Source organism: Diabrotica undecimpunctata, chromosome 4 (genome assembly GCF_040954645.1).
Source record: "Diabrotica undecimpunctata isolate CICGRU chromosome 4, icDiaUnde3, whole genome shotgun sequence".
NCBI classification, from domain to species: Eukaryota; Metazoa; Arthropoda; class Insecta; order Coleoptera; family Chrysomelidae; genus Diabrotica; species Diabrotica undecimpunctata.
Genome location: NC_092806.1, coordinates 131,435,538 through 131,459,215, shown reverse-complemented (window position 1 = coordinate 131,459,215; position 23,678 = coordinate 131,435,538). Strand labels below are relative to the sequence as shown.

Sequence of the window (23,678 nt, the reverse complement as noted above, 5' to 3'; positions counted from 1 at the left end):
GAACTTTTTTGTTAATTTTAGCGAATCCGCTCCTGGAGGGTCTGTTGTTTGTTATTATAATACTAAATCGGTAGTTTGTTATTATAATACTAAATCGGTGTTATTATAATACTAAATCGGTATTCCACCAGCGTCAGGCAAAATTTCTTATATCTTGAAGGAAACTATACATCCAAAAATTGATAAATGTCCCTTACCTTATCTTACAATAAATCAAATGAGAGATTACCGAAGGTCATAAGTAAGAAAAAGCCTGTGGCTAAGTACAGCTGAAAGCTAAAAAGCCAAGGTGTAACGAATTATTTTTTGCCTACCACATAGGGTATAATTATAGGGGTTTGAAAATTGGAACAGAAGTTACTGGGGTGGAGATAGGGCAAGCAAAATAAACGATACTCTGCGAACGGCACTCAGGGCTTGTTTGGAGAGCTGGGTCTTGGATAAGTGAATAGCAAGGGGTCGAATTGGGGCAACTACAAAATGAAACAAATGGATACTTGAGTGAATCTCCTAAACAAAGGGGTTACAAAAACAACAAGAAAGACCACTAGCAATTTAAAATGGACACCGCTTCGAGGGATCCTAGTCTTGCTGGATAAAGGAAAATGAGGCTCTTCCTTTCTAAAATAAGAAACACAAAAAGAGGTTGGGAGACTTTTTTAAAATAAATAATAATCAAATTGGTTAGAGAAATAAATTAAACATTTATTGTTGTCTCTCTACAAACAGTTACAAAAATATAGATGGCACAAGAAATACTATATTAATAGCTACAAAGATTTATACCAAAAAATATCAAAGAAAACTTACATGTCATCCGTTTACAAACTTTGTTTTACAAGTGGGAAAAAAACTACAAAAATAGTTACTGGACTATAAACATGGGGCAGAAATAATTTATTACAAATAAAGAAATATCTTTAAAATGAAACTACATATTCATAAAGAGGCTCACCTTTTTTAAAAAACACAACAAAAAACACAAAAATTATAAAACTAACTGTCATAAGATTTACAATATTAATTATCAAAATTTAAATTGTTATGAAAGCAATTATTTTTTTAAACTGTTTATTTTTACTTCAAGAGCTCAAACAAAAAAATTACCTGGATTGCACTAAGTTCTTTAGATGATTTCTGGGGTCGAAAACTGAACCTACTAAAATTTCTGGGGTAGAACTGGGGTTAAACTCTCCACCACATGAACAAAAATGACTGCTTCTATGGTCTGGAACGACATCCACGGACAAATAAAGTGAGGTTAAAATGGACGGCACTGGATACAGACTTCAGACTGGGCTTCTTAAAAACTTAACAATGGAACATGTTGTTATCCTTCCAATTTGTTGTACTCGCCATATTACAAATGTCTCATATGAGAGACGGCTTACAAACAAACAAAACAGTGATTACACCTATCAGAGTTGACACATTACTTTGGGTGTACATCACTTATTCTTCGACAAATTTGCCGGTTTTTCGCAAAACTACATAACGACCATTCCCTTTGACCAAATCTTTCAACCTGCCTTGAATTAACTCGACCCTCGATATCGGCCGGGGCCAGTTTTGCGTCTCCCTTTTCAAATCTAACCTGTTTTCGCAACCGGAATAAACCAAAATTCTCGTTAAACATATCACAAAACGACCTTGAATCTTGAAACTACTTTTCAAATTGTAGAAATAACACGTACAAATCAATAAAACCATATTTTGGAATGTTTCTTCTTTTACCTCACAATGTAAACAAAATTGGGGAATATTTAATACTTGGTCCAGGGACGTCTTAGAAAATTTTTATACATGCATATCGATATTTTAAGTAATTTCAACATGCTACAAAGGTTATTAACACTCTGTATGCTATTAGATACAAATGACTTTGATCATTTTTGGCCACCTGTATTCAAACAAATACAAAGGAATATGTTCACTTTAGGCTAGGTGAATTCAAAAGAATGCAGGGTTTGTATTTAATTGAATGGGGGATTTATAAAGCATAACCGGTTGGTCCAAAATTTGTTTTTGGCTAACGATTTTTTTTACAAGTTGATAATTAAACACATTTTGTTAAAAATAAAATACATATAATTAATTTAAATAAAAAAATAACATAATAGTTAAAGAAAACAGCTTCGACAAATTGATTGGAAATTGACTTTTTCTCTTGGTCTCACAATGTAGAATACATATTGTCTGACTTAAAAGAGAGATGACGATAGTAAGAGAAGAAGAAAGGGAGATGAAGTTGAAGCGGAATTATTTCCGAGAAGTAGGAAGTTGCTTAGAACATCAATAAAATTAAGATGTGAGGATCAATTAGACAGGTTACTAACAATAGTCGAAGATGCAAAAGGTGATATGAATGAAGTATTTTGTGAATTGCAAATATTGAGAGGTGAGCAAAATTAATTTAAGGTTCTTGTATGCTGTTTCAAATCATATGCAGCATCAAATTATTTAAAAGAAATTGTTCTCCAGTGAACATTCTTATATGCAGTTTCATATTAAATACTTGAGAAAAATGCTTAAAACAACTGTCATACTTGTTTTTATGTACTGTGCACCCCCAAATGTATTATCAAAATATTTTTGTGAGAAAACCAATTAAAATAAAATTTCACACTGTAGGGTTTTTCTCCAGTGGACATTATCAAATATTTTTCAATTCACTTCCAATCGCAAACTGCTTTAAACAAGTTTCACACTTGTATGATTTTGCTCCAGTGTCCACTCTCAAGTGTTTTTTCTAATAATTCGTAACAACAAACTGCTTTAAACAAGTTTAAGATGTGTACAGTTTTTTCAAGTGTGTACACTCAAATGTATTTTTAAATTACTTGATTCTAGTAAACTGTTTTAGATAAATTTCACATTTGTACGGTTTTTCTCCAGTGTGCACTCTCAAATGTTTTTTAAAAGTACTTGTTTGACTAAATTGTTTAAAACAAATTTCACACTTGTACGGTTTTTCTCCAGTGTGAACTCTCAAATGTGTTTTCAAACTACCAGCTTCACTAAACCGTTTACAACAAATTTCACACTTGTGAAGTTTTTCTCCAGTATGTGTTCTTAAATGTCTTTTTAAAACACCTGCAGTAATACACTGCTTTAAACAAATTTCACATGTATAAGGTTTTTCTCCAGTGTGCACTCTTAAATGTGTTTTTAAATCACTTGTAGTAACAAATCGCTTTAAACAAGTTTCGCACTTGTATGGTTTTTCTCCAGTGTGTGTTCTCAAATGTGTTTTCAAATTACCTGTAGTAATAAACTGCTTTAAACAAGTTTCACACTTGTAAGGCTTTTCTAGAGTGTGCACTCTCAAATGTGTGTTCAAACTACCAGCTTCACTAAACTGTTTAAAACAAATTTCACACTTATGTTTTTTTTCAGCATGTGTTATCAAATGTCTTTTCAAAACCCTTGAACTAGTGTACTGCTTTAAACAAATTTCACACTTGTATGGTTTTTCTCCAGTGTGTATTCTCAAATGAATTTTCAAAGCACTCATATTAATAAACTGCTTTAAACAAATTTCACAGTTGTATGGTTTTTCTCCGGTGTGAACTCTCAAATGTGTTTTCAAATTACCAGCTTCACTAAACTGTTTAAAACAAATTTCACACTTGTGAAATTTTTCTCCAGTATGTATTCTCAAATGTCGTTTCAAATCACTTGTAGTAATAAATTGCTTTAAACAAATTTCACATTTGTATGGTTTATCTCCGGTATGCACTCTCAAATGTACATTTAATTTACTTTTAGTAATAAATTGCTTTAAACAAGTTTCACACTTATACGGTTTTTCTCCAGTGTGCCATCTCAAATGTATTTTCAACTCATATTTAGTAATAAACTGCTTTAAACAAGTTTCACACTTGTGAAGTTTCTCACGAATATGATTAGTCAAATGTCTTTTCAAATGTCTTTTAGCAGTAAGCTGCTTAAAACAAATTTTACACTTGTAAGATTTTTCTCCAGTATGTACCAACAAGTGTTGTTTAAAGTGTTGTGTTTGAGAAAACTGTTTGAAACAAATTTCACATTTGTAAGGTCTTTGGCCAGTCCCAACTTTCATATTTTTATTTAATATTTGTTCTTCAGCTTGTTGACCTGTATATTTTCCTTTATGAGATGAAAGTAACTTTTCCATAATTTTCAATTTGTTCTCCTCTTGGGGACAACCTGAAATATAAACCAACTATAAACATTTTACTGAAACAGAAAAATTATTGCAGAAGTAAAGGAACAGAATATATATATATATATATATATATATATATATATATATATATATATATATATATATATATATATATTTATTTATTTATTTATATTTATATACAGTAAAACCTCCCTTAACCGAAACCTTTTAAACCGAAACATCGTTTAACCGAAACGGCTGAGAGTTTCAATAATTTCGTCAAAAAAAATAAATTTTTATCGTAAAACGTAACAACTCCATTAATTTCACTTACTGATTGATGCCTATTTGTGTAAATAAAAAAAAACTAAGAGTTCTAAAAGATATTTCCGAAAAAGCACTTCCATTTTTTTATAGAAGCCAAATAACGTCATGAATGTCGACCACTTTATTATCAGAATGGTTTGAAAATAAATTCGTTCAGAGTGTAAAATCCTTTTTAAAATTAAAAAACCTTCCCATCAAAGCATTGTTGCTTGTTTACACACCCATCACCCTCAAAATCTACGAAATGGTGACAATTGTCAGATTTTTGCCATCGAATGTCACGAGCTTAATTCAGCCGTTAGACCAGGGGGTAATAGAGACATCCAAGAGACATTATAGAGGAGTATTTTTAAGACATCTGTTATAAACATGTTGTTTATTGGTGTCCTAAGTCGTGGGTCAAGATCAAATTTTCAATTTTGAAAAAATGCTGGAACAAACTGTTTGATGGGATTTTGATTGACGATCCTAAAGAAGAAAATGGTATGGAAACGACAGAAGAAATTAAACCTTTAATAAAAAATTTGCCGGCATGTGACGAAATTAACCAAGAAGAGATGCGTGAGTGGTTAGCAGCCGATGACTCAGAAAGTAAATTCACCGATCAGGACATCAATGATATGGTTCTTCATACAGACAACCTGAGCGTATCAGACGACGAAGATGAGGACCCAACAGACAACAGGCAGCACGAGACCGCCGACGATATTTTCAATGCCTAGGTAAGAATTTTATACAGTAGGCCTAATTAGTTAGGGACACAACTAGGTTCTTAATTTTTGTTGTCATTGTATAAAGTTTTGTCCTTTTCAGATTGTTTTACGTTTCGTCGAACAATCGAATGAGGCAAATCATAACGTTCTGCAAATGAACGATGGAGATATAGCTGCAAAATATCGTTGCCAAATGAAAACAGAAGATTTCTTTAAAAAAGCTTGTTAAACTTGTTCATTTTCCTTAATTTTATTACTTTATTCTGTATTTGATTATTAGAAAACATTAAAAACCACCTAATCGTATTTTTAAATAAGTACCAATACTGTGACCAAGGATACTAGGAAAAACAATGTCATTTTTAACCGAAATTCTTGTTATCCGAAACGGCCTCCCCCCCAATTATTTCGGTTAACGAAGATTTTACTGTAAGTATATATATATATATATATATATATATATATATATATATATATATATATATAAAGTCTACTACGGATATTTTTATAAATAGATGTATTTTGTTTATCTGTAATCAGCTTAAAAAAAGTAATACAAAATTTGTAGTTTAAATTATTGTTTAATATGTCAAAAACCATAAATTGCAAAAAACAGAAAATTGGAGCAAAAAAATATATTGGAAATCACCCATGTTTCACATACCACCATAAAATGTCAAAAATACTGTTACGATAATTATCATGGCCTGAAATAACTAAATATTATGACTAATTCTGTTTTGTTGTAGAAATTTCGACGAAGGATGTAGATGAATCATCCGATTCAGGTAATGCCTACCTGACACACGATGGGTCCCCCTTTGTTATAAAAACACGATTCGAACCTTCTGGACACGAGCCGATGTATATACCAGTTTTGAGAGACCATTTCGCCGCTCTGTCTAGTCGAGAGGGCCGTCGACTTTTCGAGTCTAACGGTACTGAGTATATAACAGGACATTTTATTTGGAAGAAGTCAGTTAATATTTGAGGACCCGCGCCCGAGATTTAATTGTTACGTTCGGATATATATAAATTATTGTCAGATAAATTAATATAAATAAAAAATAAATTAAATTCGTAAGTGTTATAAATATTGAACCTTTTAATAAATTCACAACAATACGAAATATGAACTTAAAATAAAGTATGGCCACCACGTTGGTTTCTCACAGCTGTACATCTACTCTTCATGCTCCGAATCACATTGTTAATCACTGCTTGAGGTAGTTGTGTCCATTGTTCTCTCAGAAGCTCTTTTAATTGAAACTCATTGTAGATATTGCCCATATGTAGAGTAATTCTTCGTTGGAGCATGTCCCATACATGCTCAATGGGATTCAAGTCTGGTGATTGTTCTGGCCACGGCAATACATCAATACCCTCGTTATCTAACCAGTTTGTTACAATATGCGTAACATGTGGTTGAGCGTTATCATGCATAAAGTAAAACTTTTCTGCAATAGCAGCAGCAAACGGGCGCACAACAGGTTCAAGAATAGTGTTAAAATATTGCTGACTTGTGAGAAAGCCACGTAGGAAAATGAGGTCGGTTCTTCCGTCAATCATGATTCCGCCCCATACCATTAATGTACCACCTCTGTATGCATACACTTCTTGAAGATGTTGTAATCATTCTTCATTTCCGGGTCGTCTCCAAACTCTTGTCCGACGAGAATCTGGATGAAATCCATATCAAGACTCGCCACTAAACAAACATGTGGCCCAGTGATTGTCAGTCCAATTCTGAAACTCTTGACACCAGGTTAATCTTGCAGCGCGATTGCCTCTAGATAGAGGTGGACATCTCAGTGGTCGCCGACAACGAAGATTGGCTTCATGGACGATTCCTCACAGTACTGCTGCTAATTATGAATGATATGATATGAAGGTATTGTTTATGTCATATAATAAACAATACCTTCATAAATGGGATATTTCCAGACAACTTAAAAATAGCTGTAGTAAAACCAGTGTATAAAAAAGGTGATGCCACTTTACTAGAAAATTATCGTCCTATAAGCCTCTTACCATCATTCTTTAAGGTTTTTGAAACAGTCATGTGTGTCAGGCTTCTTAGTTTTTTCTATAGTGAGGGACTGTTGTGCCATGCACAACATATGTACCTTAAGGGAAAATCTATAGAGACTGCCATTTATGATTTTATAACAAAGATAAATAAGGGGTTATGAAAACAAAGATATGTATGATACTTTAAATCACAAAATACTAATGGGAAAGCTTTACATATATGGCATTAGAGGGCCTGGTTACAATTGGATAAAATCATACCTATCAAACAGAAAACAGAAAGTAAAATTTGAGTACGAGGGAAGAAATTGCTTCTCTGATGAAGGACTCATTTCGGTGGGAATTCCTCAGGGAAGTATTATGGGTCCTCTTCTCTTTGTTTTTTATGTAAATGATTTAGCTTTCGACATTACAGGCAACAATCAGAATACTCTTATTGTGAAATTTGCAGATGACACTAACATTTTAACTATAGGGTCATCCTTGAATAATTTATTGAATATTGCTAATAATAGATTGGATAAAGCACAGAGATGGCTTCAAAATGAATAAACTCATACTGAATAGAGAAAAAACAAATTATATCTGTTTCGTCACAAAAACAAATAATAGTACCTTACCAGAAACTGTCTCAATTCAATCGCAAATGGTTACTCTAAACCAAAGCACAAAATTTCTGGGGGTACATATTGACCAAAATTTAGATTTTGGAGTGCATATAAATGAGATATGTAACAGGTTAGCATCTATCTGCTATTCTTTCAGAATAACAGCAAATTATTTGGACGAAAAATGTAAACGAGTTGTATATTTTTCAAATTTTCATTCTGTAATGCGATTTGGAATAGTTTTCTGGGGGGGAAGTGGTAATGCTGAACAGGTTTTTATATTATAAAACAGAGCAATCAGAACTCTACTTAACTTGAAATACAGGGATTCATGTAGAGGTAATTTCAAAAAACTAAACATAATATCAATGGCTGGAACATACATATATGAATGCTTAGTTTTCATTTTTACAAATAGACATAAATTCTTGAAACACATAACAAACCATAATACTAATACACGAAACAATCTCATAAACTATAATATACCAATACACAGACTAACAGCATCTGAGAAAACCACAGAATATGCCTGTATTAAATTCTTTAATAAACTGCCTTATAGCATCAAAATAGAAACTGACATAAATAAATATAGAAAGTCTGTTCAACAGTTGCTCATACACCTTGAACCATACAAAGTGGAAGAATACCTTGAAGCTGACCTGCAGGGAAGCTGAGGGCTCTTATCTGAATCTAAATGTCACTGTCATTATCCTTATACATATTTTAATATTACTTTTATGTTAAGTGTAGGTTGTTACAGCAACCATTACAAATTATAATTGACACCATTCTCTCTATTGACAATTTATATTTGTGTGTAACTTGTGAATCCTGAGAATAAAGCTTTTTTTTTATTCTATTCTAATTGTTACGTTATGTGCAAGCTGTAATTCATTAACCAGTTCGGATGCTGTGATTGTTGGCAGCCTTCTGGCATTTAAAATTAAATATCGGTCTTGAGCGACGGTTGTAGAGCGACCACGTCCTGGATGTTGCTTGGCTGGACTCCCAGTGTCTCTAAACCAACTCCACAAACGACTTACGACGCTTTGGGAGACACCCAGCTGGTCAGCAACTTGAGTTTGTCTCATACCAGCTTGAAGGAGGCCCACGGCTCTATTCATCCCATCCAACGTTAAATGTTGTCGTTGCATGGCAAAAAGTCAATATTTTTAACTCACCTATTAAGCAAGAATGGTATAAAGTGACTAAAATTAAAAATAAACAAAATATAAAAATGTAGATTTTCTTGTTCCTTATAAAAAACATTCTAAAACACGTATTGCTATCAGTTTTACAATTTTTTTTTGATAAGAAATGTCTGTATCAACAATTATAATACAAGCAAATTTATATGGTCATGAAATTTCTGTCATTGGTATTGTCAAATTATTAAAATATGCTTAGACTTTTGCGTTGTATATATATATATATATATATATATATATATATATATATATATATATATATATATATATATATATATATATATAAACCGAGAAATATCAAGAAGATTATGCTTAGCAGTATTTTATGATTTTATGTTTATAGGTTTTGACTTCTTTGTTCCGATCAAAACATTTAAAACAAGTTCGTTTCCGATTTGGTTTAATGGTAAATTAAGGAAGTTGATATATTTAAAAAAGAAAATACATAAGCAGTATAAATTGTTTGGCAGAAGGGATGATTATTTAAGATTTTCTCAGTTAAGAAATGAATGTAAGCAAGTCTCCTCTCAATGTTATAGTAACTATTTGAATAATATTGAGAATGGGATTATATCTAATCCTCGACATTTTTGGAAGTATATCAATAATAAACGTAAAAGTTATAATCTGCCATCTAATATGTTCTACGGTGATAGTACAAGGGATAATGCTCAAAATGTAGTTAATCTATTTAGTAAGTTTTTCTCAACTACATATTCTAATTCTAAAATTAATCAGACCCCAATTTTTAACTATCAGCAGAGTGTAAATGTAAATAATTATAGTATTGAGGTCTCTGACATAATTGATAGTGTTTTAAAGATGCCTTGGAAATTATCGCTTGGACCTGATTGTTTGCCAGCTTATGTTCTCAAGCATTGCATTTTCACTATTGTAAAACCTATCTGCTTCTTATTTAATTCCTCATTGAGTACCGGCATCTTTCCTGATCTTTGGAAGATTAGTTATCTAACACCAATTTTCAAATCTGGTAATAAAAATGATGTTGAAAATTATCGAGCGGTTTGTAACCAATCTGTATTACCCAAACTTTTTGAGTGTCTTGTAAATAACTATTTGACATGGAATTGTAAAGATTTAATTGATGTTGGACAACATGGCTTTTCTAAAGGTAAGTCTACATGCACGAACTTAATATTGTATACGAATTTTATAGCTAATTCAGTGGAATAGAAGGGTCAGGTTGACGCTATCTACACAGACTTCTCAAAAGCCTTCGATAGAGTTAACCATGATGTGCTTATTGCTAAATTAAATGGCTATGGATTTGGAGGTAAAATAATTGAGTGGATAGGTAGTTATATATCTGGTAGATGTCAGTATGTTAAATATGGAAATTGTTTATCTCAACGAATATCTGTAACCTCAGGGGTCTCATATTGGACCTCTCTTATTTAATATATTTGTTAATGATATATCCTCAGTGATTAAAAATAGTAAATTTCTAATGTTTGCTGATGACCTTAAAATATTTCGAATAGTTAATGACCTAGTTGATGCCTCTTTGTTACAGAATGACATTAAAAGCTTAGCTAGTTAGTGTGAGGTAAACATGCTATACTTAAATATACAAAAATGTTTTAAAATTACTTTTGGAAGAACAAGAGAGTTTGTAAATTATGATTATTGTATAAATAATGTACCTTTAGAGGCACGTCATAATATTAAAGATTTAGGTATAAATTTTGATTCTAAACTAACTTTTAAATATCACATTAACGAATCTTCAGCTAAAGCTTTAAAAATGTTGGGATTTATTCTTAGAAACTGTAATCAGTTTTCTGTTATGTTATGTGAACCTACCTTAATATTTGTAAACCTACCTTAACATGAGTGACAGGTGAAGGAGATGGACAGCGGACAGGAGGCGAAAAAGATGGCTCGTTAGATATAATCATGTATTAAGTTTAGTTGGTCTTTAATAAAAGATATTAAAAAGAAACTGGTCGTCAATATTATTAAAAGCCCACAGAGACAACGTAACATGGTGTCAGAAGAAATTCAGGTCAGATTATAGCAACGAGTATTATAATAGTCATACAAAAGTCGAAACATGGTCTAACAGCACGTGGTGGTCTGGTTGGTTTTAAAAGAAATTGAATTAAAAACGGTCAAAAGATAAAGTTCAACCATGTCGGAACAAGATTCTATAGAGCAGAATCAACCTGTCGTTGTAAAAATAAAAAGTAACGTAATAGGAAATGAAATCCAACCATTGTCAATGCAAGGAAATTTGGCACACAACTGGGGAGAGTGGAGCATAAATTTCAAAATATTTTTGAGGGCCACAGGTTTAGAGGAAGAAAACGATGCGAGAAAAGTAGCTTTATTATTGCACTATATTGGTACAGATGCAAGAAATATTTACAAGTCATTTGAGGTTAACATGGATACTGTAACATTTCAAGAAGTTGTAGGGAAATTTGAAAAATACTGTAACCCGAAGAAAAATTTAACAGTAGAAAGACATTATTTTCTTACTAGAGTACAGAAAGATGGTGAAACCATTGAAGATTTCATGACTAGTCTAAAGAATTTGAGTTTAACATGTGAATTAGGAATTTTAAAAGAAAGTTTGGTGTGTGACATGTTCATTATTGGTTTAAATCCTAAATACCATTCAATTAAGCAAAAACTATTGCAAGAAGTAGATCTGAAGACAGAAAAGGTATTACAAATTGCTCAAAATATAATTACAACTCAAATGCAAGCACAACAGTTAAATAAAAATTCAGAAGCAGTGGTATACAAAGTAGAGAAGAATAAAGATGGTCCAGGTCCGAATTTTTACCAAAATAGTAGTAACAAGAGTCACAATTCAAATCATTCAAGGTATAGAAATGAAGTCCCAGGTCCAAGTTGGAGAAATGATGATAGTCAAAGGTACAACATAGATGGTACGAACACAAACAGTCAAAGTCAGGTAACGAGTCAGAATTTTAAATCAAGATATAATGGATGTGCAAATCAGAGTAAGAATAGTGAAAATAATCAAGTGGTAAGAAAAGTTTGTCAAAGATGTGGTGAAAACCATAGAAATAAATGTCCAGCATTAGTAGCTATTTGTCATTATTGTAAAAAACAAGGTCATTATGCAAAATGTTGTCAAACTAAAAGAGTAAATAAAATAAATTTAAGAGAAAGTACAGTACAATCATCTAATAATGGAAGTGATCCATGTTTTGTTATTAAAACTATTAGTCAGAATAGTATTAATCAGAATTGGTCAATTGTAGCCAGAATCAATAAAATAAATGTAGTATGTTATTTAGATACAGGTGCACAAGCTAATGTGATGTCAATAAAAATTTTTAATGAGGTTAATGTAGAAAAGTTAGAACTGGTACCTACATGTATAAATTTAAAGTCTTTTTCAAATGATGTCATACCTATAGTAGGAAAAGTAAATTTGTTATGTGAAATTGAGAATAGGTTAGAAAGTATTGAGTTCATTATTGTGAATTTGGAGTGTCAAACAATTTTGGGTCTAGATACTTGTCATAAATTAAAATTAATTAAAAGAGTTGGTCTAGTAAGTCATGAGTCTATAATAGAGAAAAATAAACAAGTTTTTACTGGTCTAGGTTGTCTACCTAATGTATGTCACTTAGAAATTGATAAAAATATTAAACCTATAATAGAACCGCCAAGAAGAATACCTTTTTCTTTACATGATAAATTAAAAGAAGAATTAAACAGAATGTTGTCTACGGGAGTAATAGAAAAAGTCAATGAAGCAAGTGAATGGGTAAATTCAATAGTCTTAGTCGAAAAAAGTAATAAAAGTTTGAGAGTTTGTCTGGATCCCCGTAATTTAAACAAAGCTATAAAAAGATGTCATTATCCTATACCAACATTTAATGAGATTAGGTCAAAATTAGCAAAAGCAAAATATTTTTCAACACTAGATGCACAGTCAGGGTTTTGGATGATACCATTAGATTTAGAGAGTTCTAAGCTATGCACATTTAATACACCCTTTGGAAGGTTTAGATTTACAAGATTACCTTACGGTATAAGCTGCGCTCCTGAAATTTTTCATAAAGTAATGAATGAAATAGTTGGAGACATAGAAGGAGTTTGTTTATATATAGATGATATTTTAATTTATAGTGAAACTTTGGAAGGTCACAATAAAATACTAGAACTAGTACTAGAAAGGGCAAAACAATTCAATTTAAAATTCAATATGGACAAATGCAAATTTCTATTATCAGATATAAAATATTTGGGTCATATTTTTAGTGCAGAAGGCATATGTCCAGATTCTAGTAAAATAAGTGCAATTTGTCAAATGTCTATTCCTAACAGTGTAGCTGATATTAGAAGATTTTTGGGAATGATTAATTATTTAGGTGAGTACATAGATAATTTAGCAGAGCGTACAAAAAATTTAAGGTTGTTATTGAAAAAAAATATTAGTTTTCATTGGACAGAAGAGCATGGAAGAGAATTTGAGTCGCTTAAAGAAATGATTAGTCAAACGCCAGTACTAGCATATTTTGATAACAATTTACCTTTAACATTATCAGTTGATAGTTCACAATTTGCAGTTGGTGCAGTGATTTTACAAAACAAAAAACCTATAGCATATGCATCTAAATCTTTGTCACAGGCACAGTCAAATTATGCACAAATAGAGAAAGAGTTATATGCAATCCAGTTCGGATGTACTAGATTTAAACAATACATTTATGGTAGAAAAGTTCAAGTTGAAACAGATCATAAACCATTAGTCAGTCTTTTTAAAAAACCATTATCTGAGGTTCCAGCACGTTTGCAAAGGATGATGCTAAACTTACAGCTTTATGATTTAGAAGTTAGCTATACTCCAGGAAAATTTCTTTTCATCGCAGATACATTAAGTAGGGCACCAGTAGAAGGTCCAGATAATACTGATAGTGGAGATGAAGAGTTACTTATACATGGAAGTTTATTAGTTAACAATTTAGCTGTGTCTTCAAAGAAATTAATGGAAATACAGGCAGCAACCAAAACTGATAGAGTTTTACAGTCAATAATAAGATATTATAATGAAGGTTGGCCAAGTTCAAAAAATAAATTGGAAACGGAGGTTAAACCATATTACAATTTCAATCATGAAATACATGTTGTGGATGGATTAGTCTTTAGAGGAAATCAAATAATAATTCCTGAATCATTGCGTCAAGTTATATTAGAAATAATTCATGAAGGACATTTAGGATATGAAAAATGTATTCGACAAGCACGTACAGTAGTTTTTTGGCCAGGCATGACAGTAGATATAAAGAATAAAGTTGAACAGTGTCCAGCATGTATTAAATATCATAGATCAAATAGTCCAGAACAACTATTACCACATGAAATACCAACTTTGCCTTGGCAGAAAATTGGTGTTGATTTTTTTTATTATAGTAAAGTCACATATATATTATTAGTAGATTATTATTCTAAATACTTTGAAATAGCGCCTTTAAATAATACTTCAGCAAAAGAGGTCATTAGTACAATGAAGTCTATATTTGCGAGGCATGGAATACCATTGATCTTAATGTCTGATAATGGTCCCCCATTCTCATCAAAAGAGTTTCAGTCATTTTTAGTAGATTGGGACATTACTTATCAAAGTTCTAGTCCTTATTATCCAAAAAGTAATGGTTTGGTAGAGAGGACAGTTCAAACTGTAAAGAATATTTTTAATAAGTGTATAGAGTCAGGCTCTGATCCATATCAGGGAATGTTGCAATACAGAAATACAACGTTAGAATGTGGTTATTCTCCAGCACAGTTATTAATGTCACGTAATTTAAGAATGAAATTACCTGTTAGTGAAAAAATACTCATACCAACAACAATTGATAGGGACGAATATAACAAATTTATTAAGGAAAAAGAAAGGAAAGTAAAAGAATATCATGATAGGTCAGCTAGAAACTTACCGAATCTGTTTGTTGGAGAAAATGTATTTTATAAAAAGGTTCCATCATCACCGTGGTTACCAGCTACTGTGATAGAAATAGGTCCTTTTCCAAGATCATATGTCGTCAGAACACCTGAAGGTGTACATTATCGTAGGAACAGACAACACATATTAAAGCCTGCCAGTACAATTAGTAGACAAAATAGTGAGGTGATAGTTAAGCATGAAAATAGTACAGCAGCTAGTTCCAATTTGTATGAGGCTCCAAATATGAACAACGATACATCAATTTCAAATCAAAGTTATGACAATTTAAATGTTAGCTTAAATAGGTCACATAGACCAAATGTAAGTAATCAATTTTGTACCAGGAGTGGTCGAATTGTAAATAGACCAAAAAGGTTTTCATTTTCAGAAGAGTAATGCGGCAGTGTAGTGTTGCGGGTAGATTTAGGTTGTTGGGATAGTTTAGTTTTTTTTGTAAAAAAAAAAGGGGCATGTTATGTTATGTGAACCTACCTTAATATTTGTAAACCTACCTTAACATGAGTGACAGGTGAAGGAGATGGACAGCGGACAGGAGGCGAAAAAGATGGCTCGTTAGATATAATCATGTATTAAGTTTAGTTGGTCTTTAATAAAAGATATTAAAAAGAAACTGGTCGTCAATATTATTAAAAGCCCACAGAGACAACGTAACATTTTCAGTACAAACTTTAAAAATGTTATACTGTAGTTTAGTTCGATCAGTTTTGGAGTATGGTTCTCTCATTTGGTCTCCTTCATATAACAGTGACATCTACAGTATCGAGAGAGTTCAAAATAAATTCTTGAGGGTATGTGCTTACAAAATTGGTTTTATTAGACATCAATACACATATGATGATATACTGTCAATACTAAATATCCAATCACTACATGATAGAAGATGTCAAGCGGATTTATGTTTCCTTTTTAAAATTATAAATGGATATGTTCAAGATCCAGAGTTACTAAGTTTATTAAATTTTAATGTTAATACTAGAAGAACTCGTAACACTGAGATTTTCAACATTCCATTCCACACTACGAATTATGGCCAAAATGAACCCATTACAAGAATTTTATGAACTGCCAATGAGTACAGCAATAGTTTAGAGTTATTTGGAATATCTACAGCAACATTTAAGAAATCATTTGAGAGATTTTGAGCATTGTTTAATAACTTAAGGTACTACTTTAATTGAATTTTGTTTGATTTTAATTTTGGTTTGTTTTTTATTAGCGCAACCTATATATAAGCTTTGTAAAGGTTGACGTCATATTTCTGTAAAAATGGTATATCCGTCAATTAAATAAATAAATAAATAAAAGATTGGAGGTTTCTGAAGCTAGTGTATGACGCAAAAAAAAGAAAATTGAGTCAAGGGAGGAATTAAGCCCGAAAAGAAAGAAAAGATGCGGGGTAGAAAACCAATTTTCACTCCACAGTCAGAGAGAAATTTGAAGAAAATTTGTCTAGAAAACAGATTTGATAGCCACAAAGGTAATAAAATCACAACTCCGGGATGCTAGCGTAAATGTTTGTGAGAACACTTTTCAAAGAAAATTGAAAGACTTAGATTTAAAAGCCTGTTACCCAGTCAGGAAGCCCAAATTAACAGCTGCAATTAAAAAGCAAAACGCCGGAAATAGGCGAAACAATGGCAAGACAAAGATATGGACTTCTGGAGATGAGTAAGATACAGCCATTTAATCAAAAATTGATACATTATTATTTTTAGTTAAATAAAGCAAATAAATATGGAAGTTTATATATTTTTCCTATTTTATCACATTCGAAATTTTGCAGAATAAAGTTCAGTATCTGTAGTCATCATGGAGAAAAGTTTCATCCTGATTGTGTGATCCTGACAGTTAAACATCCCACCAAAGTGATGATTTGGTTAGTCATCAGCAGCAAGGGCACTAGACATATGTATGTCTTCAAAGAAATAATGAGGCAAGATCAGTACAAAGAAGTATTACAAAGTATTACAAATGGGGAACCATTCACTTTCATGCAAGATGGAGCTCCCTGTCACACTGCTCGGTCTGTTAGCTTTTTTGGCAGAAAAAATATCTACCTGTTGAATTGGTTGGGTAATAGCCCTAATATGAACCCAACTGAAAATGTGTGGGAGCTGATGAAAAGAGAAGTGCCTGAAGATGTGATTACCAACAAAAACCAGATCCTAGAAAAGATTATTTATGTGTGGGATCATCATCTTCAAATGCAGGAAACAGTAGTCTTGCATTGATAGCATGCCATTCAGAATTAAAGCATTGATAGTGGCTGGAGGTTGCTCAACTATATACTGACTTTTACTAGCATTAATTTCACTTTTCTTTAAAGCTTAATAAACAGTTGCTTTTCTAAATAAATGCTGTTTATTTATGTCAAATATATTAGTAATTGATTGGATAATATAAAAATAAAAAACAAATCAATTGAAAGTAATAAAACAGTACAATGTTAGTTACTCAGTTAAAAGGTAATATTTTACATGAAATCTTGCAGTGCATTTAATAATTTGGCCAGAGACTGTAAGCTTGTTTCTCCCACAAACAAGCTTATTAAAAAAAAATGTTTTCTTGAGTTTGTTCATTTTTATTTTTACAAGTAGCCACAAAACAACAGAACATGATAGTTTCAATTTATCAAAATCCTAATAATGTGTACTGCATTTTTGAATAAACAAAAATAAAGTACCGCTACATAAAACCAGTTAAACAACAAAAAATTCTTAATTATCAAATAATTTATATCCCAAAATCACAGAATGCTAATAATATACAAAAAAAATGTGTAATAGGTATTTCATTCCTTCAATGTCTCATTTTTAATCCAATGTTGTGCTGTAAAAAAGTTAGCTCATAACTTTTTCTGGGTGGACTTTTGCAAGTGAGGTCTAGATCAAGGTTTCTTGATAACATAGATGAAGACATGAGAAATATGGGAATATGTGCTTGGCGGAGAAAGGTGATGGAGAGGGATAACTGGAGAGAAATTCTTGAGCAGGCTAGGACCTACATAGGGTTGTAAAGCCAAAATGATGATGATAAGTGAAGCCAAATCAACTTATTTTCATCCTTAAAAATCGTGGTATAATCTATGACCATCCTTTTTGTGATACCTTGTAAAAGTTATTCTTAGGTATCACAAAATATTCTTTAAAATCTATTTTAAGTAATTATTGTATATGTATTCTATAAATTTTAATTTAAAAATAAACTTCCTCATCCTACAATAATTTGTTACCTGTTATTTTATTCGTCAGTGATATTTACTTACTTTCTTCATTTGTTGTTTGCTTTTCTTCAAATGGTATAAATTTATCTTCACCTTCTACTTCAGTGTTTATAGTCAATTCATTTAAGTCTAAATAATGAAATGCTTGGTGAGCAGTTTCTGTCTTGGGTTCTTCCTTAATTTCAATTTTGAAGGCATCAAAAGGGATAATATACGTGCCATTATCTATTTCTAATTTACAAGTTTTCTCGCTAACTTCTTGTTTTATTTCCATATTATTAAATTTGATTTTATGTTTTATGTAACAAACAATTATTGCAGATTTATGAAGTAGAAGCAAAGAATATAGATAAGCGTCTAGTCCAGTGGTCGCCAACCTGTCGATCGCGAGCTACCGGTAGCTCGCGGAGGCAATTCTGGTAGCTCTCACAACGATTTGAGTTTAAAAAATACAAACTGCAAAAATCAGAGAAGCTTCCGAAAATTCCACAAAAAAATCTAATTGTCATAATATTAAACATAAACAGCGGCAACGTTGCGGTGAGCGATCTGCCCCTGACGCCGTCAAGCTAGAATCGGCTATTTATAGAACCGACCAGCCGGATCAGAGCGTTGGTGTTCGAGAACGATCTCGATTGCTTTGAACGGGATAAATACGCACGGCGTGGCGACATTGCACTTAGTTTAAAACTGAACGCGTAACCAACGTCCAGCGGTTGGGTTAGTAGAGAACATCAAAAATAATATTATGGCAAGCAGTTGTAAGAAGGTAAAGACATACCATTTTCATTCGGAATGGGAAGAACAATACTTTTTTACAGAAGATAAAGATAAAAATGTGTGTTTGTTATGTAATACTTCGGTCTCCGTTGCTAAAAAAGGAAATATTGAGAGACATCATAAAACTGTACATTCTAATTTTGAAAAATCATTCAATCAAAATCAAACTGAAACTGTTAAAAAAACAGTTAATTGGACAACAATCAATATTTTTAAGAACAGTCGACAAAAATAAGGCTGCAACTGAAGCATCGTACTGTGTGTCCCAGATAATTGCACAAAAAAAGAAACCTTATGAAGACGTGGAAATGATAAAACAGGCGTTTTTAGAAGCTGCTGATTCGTTATTTGCCCACTTTAGAAATAAAGTCGAGATAGTTTCAGCTATAAAATCTATGCAACTTTCTGCTAATACAGTGATGAGACGTGTAGAAGTAATGAGCAATGATATTTTTTTACAGTTAAGAACTGACTTAGATAACTGTGTTTATTTTTCACTTCAACTGGATGAATCAACAGATGTCGTTGACACTGCCCAGATGGCCGTGTTCGTCAGGATGGTTTTTAGTGATTTAACGATTAAAGATCTTTTGAAGTTCATTCCACTGAAAGGACACACTACTGGACATGAGTTGTTTTCTCATTTAAAAAATATTATTTCTTCGGAGAAAATTCCAATATCGAAAATGGTAGGCTTGACAACCGATGGCGCTCCAGCTATGGTGGGTTGGGATAAGGGTCTGGTGAAGTTATGTCGTAAAGATGAAACTTTTCCGCAATTTCTCTGTTACCACTGCATTATCCATCAGCAAGCATTATGTGGAAATTTCCTGAAACTAAACAACGTTATGAAACTGGTGGTAAAAATTGTGAACAAGATTAGAGCTCAAGCGTTACAAAGAAGATTATTCAGAACCTTGGCCGATGAAGTTGACTGTCAATACGGGGACCTACTCCTTTACTCTGAAGTCCGATGGTTAAGTAGAGGACGGGTGCTGAAACGTTTTAATGATGTCCTATCTGGCATAGTTCAATTTTTCAAACAACGCGATGAACCGACTCCGGAACTAGAAAATTCAATCTAGCTTAGAGATTTTGGTTTTCTCGTGGACATTACAGAGAAATTAAAATTTTTCTATTCTTTCAGGAAAAATACCTCAAAATCCATTAGAACCCTATGACAACAAATATCATGTATAAATAATTTCTACCCTGAAGAGTAACTTCAAAAATCGTTTTAAGGATTTCAATGAAATGGCTTTAGTAGCGCAGTTTGTTATTTCACCCTTTATGGAAATTGATATCCAGCAGTTTGCAGCTTGTGTTATGCAGAACTTTGGCGAAGACATCGCTGCAACAGAATGGAAGTCATTGAGTTTCAAAATGATTTAGACTTAAAATCGTTAGTCTCAAGTACTGAATGTATCTGGCCTATTGTAAGTAAAGACAAATATTCAGTTCTATGCCGTGTTGCCTTGAAAGTGAAAGCATTATTCAGTTCAACCTATTTGTGTGAATCTTGTTTTTCCAATATGAAGTTTATTAAGAACAAGTATCGCAATCGACTTAGAGATGAACATTTGGATAATTGTATTCGAATGGCTGCATCAAATTTTACTGCAAACATTAAAAAAATTATCGATGAGTCTGAGTGTCAGCCTTCTCATTGAACGTGCTTTTTTATTTTTCAATGTTTATGTTTATAATAGTGCGTTACTTTTTTGTTGTTACTATTAAGTATTTTTAAATCATACGTGACATGCCGTTATGGCTGGATAAAAGTTGGTGTTTATTTTTCAAATACCTTGGTTTGATAGGTAGGAATGTAGCTATAAACAAGTACGTACTAGTAATATTAGTTATTTTGTTATTAGTTTATTATTAGTACCTATGTATTATGTATTACCAGTTAAACAGTAAAATAAATACATATAATGATAGATTAACTGTGGAATATTTCATTTACGTTGCGTTACGTGGCTTCCGTGTGGGTAGCTCGCTGTTTATTCCAAAATTAACAAAGTAGCTCAACACATTGAAGAGGTTGGCGACCACTGGTCTAGTCTATATTCGTTGGTAGAAGCCTAGAATAACAGTGTGTGTTGGGTTGTTCTCTGGTAGAAGTACAAAAAAAACTGAAGATAGCCGCAAATGTCAACCATGGATGGAATAACATCATTGTACACATTGTACCACATGGAATAACATTTCGGTTTGGCAGTGTTGCCATATTTTTATAATGGCTATGTTGAATGCTTCAAAAAGGACTTTTCATCATCCACCATGTTTTTCGAACAGACAGATTTAACAATGACGTATAATGTATGTACTTGTTTATAAATTTATAAATATTTTTTAGTTGATAGGTTATATACCAACATTTTTTACGCATAAAAATGACGTAATCGATAAAGACATGTGAAATATGGGATGGGAATACGTGCTTGGCAGAGGAAGGCGATGGATAGGGACGACTGGAGAGAAATTCTTGAGGAGGTTAGGACCTTGTTCCATTTCCATATTAAATATGAATGTATGTAACAAACAATTGCAGCTTTATGTTTACATCCAAAAAGCAAAATCAGACAAGGGAAAGGGGGGTTAGGTTCACGGTTCCTAGATTAACAAACCGTGATTCTACAAACCGTGGGTTAGGTTCAGTGTTAGCAAAGAATAGACGTCTATATTCTTTGGTGTTAGGTTAAAGAAAGTACAAGCACAGTATAAAGTTGTCTATACTCATGGTACAATGAATACACACTATACTCACGGTTCGTAGACTTACTAAGGTTGACTTTTCATCAGCCGCCATATTTTTCGTAGACAGATTCAACAATGTTGTATAATAAATACCACATACTTCATACGTACATGTTTATAAATTTGTAAAGAAATATTTATTAAATATTTTTAGTTGATTGGTGATATACGAAAATTTTTTACACATAAAAAAGGCGTAATAAAGACATGAGAAATATGCTTAGCAGAGGAAGGCGATGGATAGGGACGACTGGAGAGAAATTCTTGAGGAGGCTAGGATCCACGTCTAGTTGTTAAGTCAGGATGATAAGATGAAGAGGTCTTCCGCATAGCCCAGAACATGATTGTCGTTGCTGAGTCTAGCTATCAAAACATCAATGACCCAATTCTACAAGAGAGAAGATAAAGCTCCCACATATTTGTGATGACACTGTATCCCCAAGTAACGTTGTGTATATCACACGTTCCCTCAGCATGCTGTATATCCATATGCAGCTTTTTTCGTCTATTTCTTTTAGACGAATCGCCCTTGTGATTGCTTCGTAGTTGTTGAATGCTCCTTCCACATCGAGAAATGCACCCAACATCACCTCTTGGTTTTTCAGAACAACTCCACACTCTGTAAGAGAAGGTGCACTGCAGTTTCTATAGAGACTCATGATTGAGCAACCCTGCTTCTCCTTCCTTTCTGTATTTATTTCATCATCTTTGTTTGTGAGGCTGTTAAAGACCTCTACAAGAACAACACAAGTACAATAAAGAAAAGTCGTATCCAAGAGTTTTACTATTAGCAAAGGATTCAAACAAGGATGTTGCGTGTCTCCTACTTTGTTTAAGATCTACTCGGAGTAAGCGATGAAAATGTGGAAAAAAAATGCAGAAACACGGGAATTTCTCTAAAAGACGCAATATTGTATACGTTGAGTTGTGCAGACGACCAGATAGTGATGGCCCAAGACTATGAAGCCTTCGAATATATGACCCGTAAACGTATCGAAGAATACGAACTGCGGGGGCTAGAAGTAAATATTAAGAAAACTGAATACATGTGTATTGGGGGAATTCAACAAAATCTAATCTTAAAAGAAATACTGCGAGAAATAAATCACTGTCAAAATACAAATATTTAGGCACTGAAATAACCAACGATGGCAAATTAGACGAAGAAAATAAACATAGAAATAACCAGGGAAGACAAACCATTATGCAATTAAACAGTGTACTGTGGAATAAACAATTTTCAAAGAAAACAAACACAAAATCTATAACAGCATTATAAAACGCATTGTTACATATGGAAGTGAGGTATGGCCTCTGAAAGGAAAAAAACTTAAAAGCATTAGAAGCAACAGAAATGGACATCTGGAGAAGAGCGGCTGGAAAATCAAAATTAGACAGAGTTAAAAACGAAAAAATATGAGAAACTATGGGTATTAAGCACAATATAACAGAGGACATCAGAATAAATCAACTAAGATGGTATGGTACAAAGAATGAATGAACACAGAATACCAAAGAAAGTATTGAACTGGGCACCAAATAGAAGAAGAAAGCAAGGTAGACCGAGATTAAGTTGGAGAGAAGGAATCGATAAAGACTTAAGGGAGAGGTGAGTTGAAGAAAACCTTTGGAACGACCGAGATAAATGGAGACTGGAAATCAGAAGACGGCGTAGAACGTTATAAACTAATTGATTGAACATAAAGTATGGCTGGTATAATTAGACAGACTAACAATGTACACAGAACAAAGCATATGATATTATCAGTACGGTTTCAGAAAAGGAAGATCCACGATAGATATACATACGCTAAAACAACTAATAGAGAAAACTACAAGTACGACGGAGAAACACATACGTTTCCTAGAGAGAAATAATAAAAATATGAAACGGAGTAAGACAA

General features: G+C 32.5%; 1 protein-coding gene across 1 annotated transcript; it reads right to left on the bottom strand.

The window, feature by feature from the left end:
• Positions 1-18,922, bottom strand: LOC140440043 (uncharacterized). Its single transcript, XM_072530288.1, has 2 exons — positions 18,277-18,922; positions 1-4,188 (listed from the first exon to the last, which is right to left on the bottom strand). The coding sequence occupies exons 1-2, from the start codon at positions 18,506-18,508 to the stop codon at positions 2,837-2,839; spliced, it is 1,584 nt and encodes a 527-aa protein (XP_072386389.1). The 5' UTR covers positions 18,509-18,922; the 3' UTR covers positions 1-2,836.
• Positions 18,923-23,678: the final 4,756 nt, after the last annotated feature.

Excerpts from the sequence above, each read along its gene's own strand:
- LOC140440043 (XM_072530288.1), bottom strand. The coding sequence starts at position 18,508 with ATGGAAATAAAACAAGAAGTTAGCGAGAAAACTTGTAAATTAGAAATA. Across the intron at positions 4,189-18,276 it reads GCAAACAACAAATGAAGAAA|GTTGTCCCCAAGAGGAGAAC; the intron begins GTAAGTAAATAT and ends TTTATATTTCAG.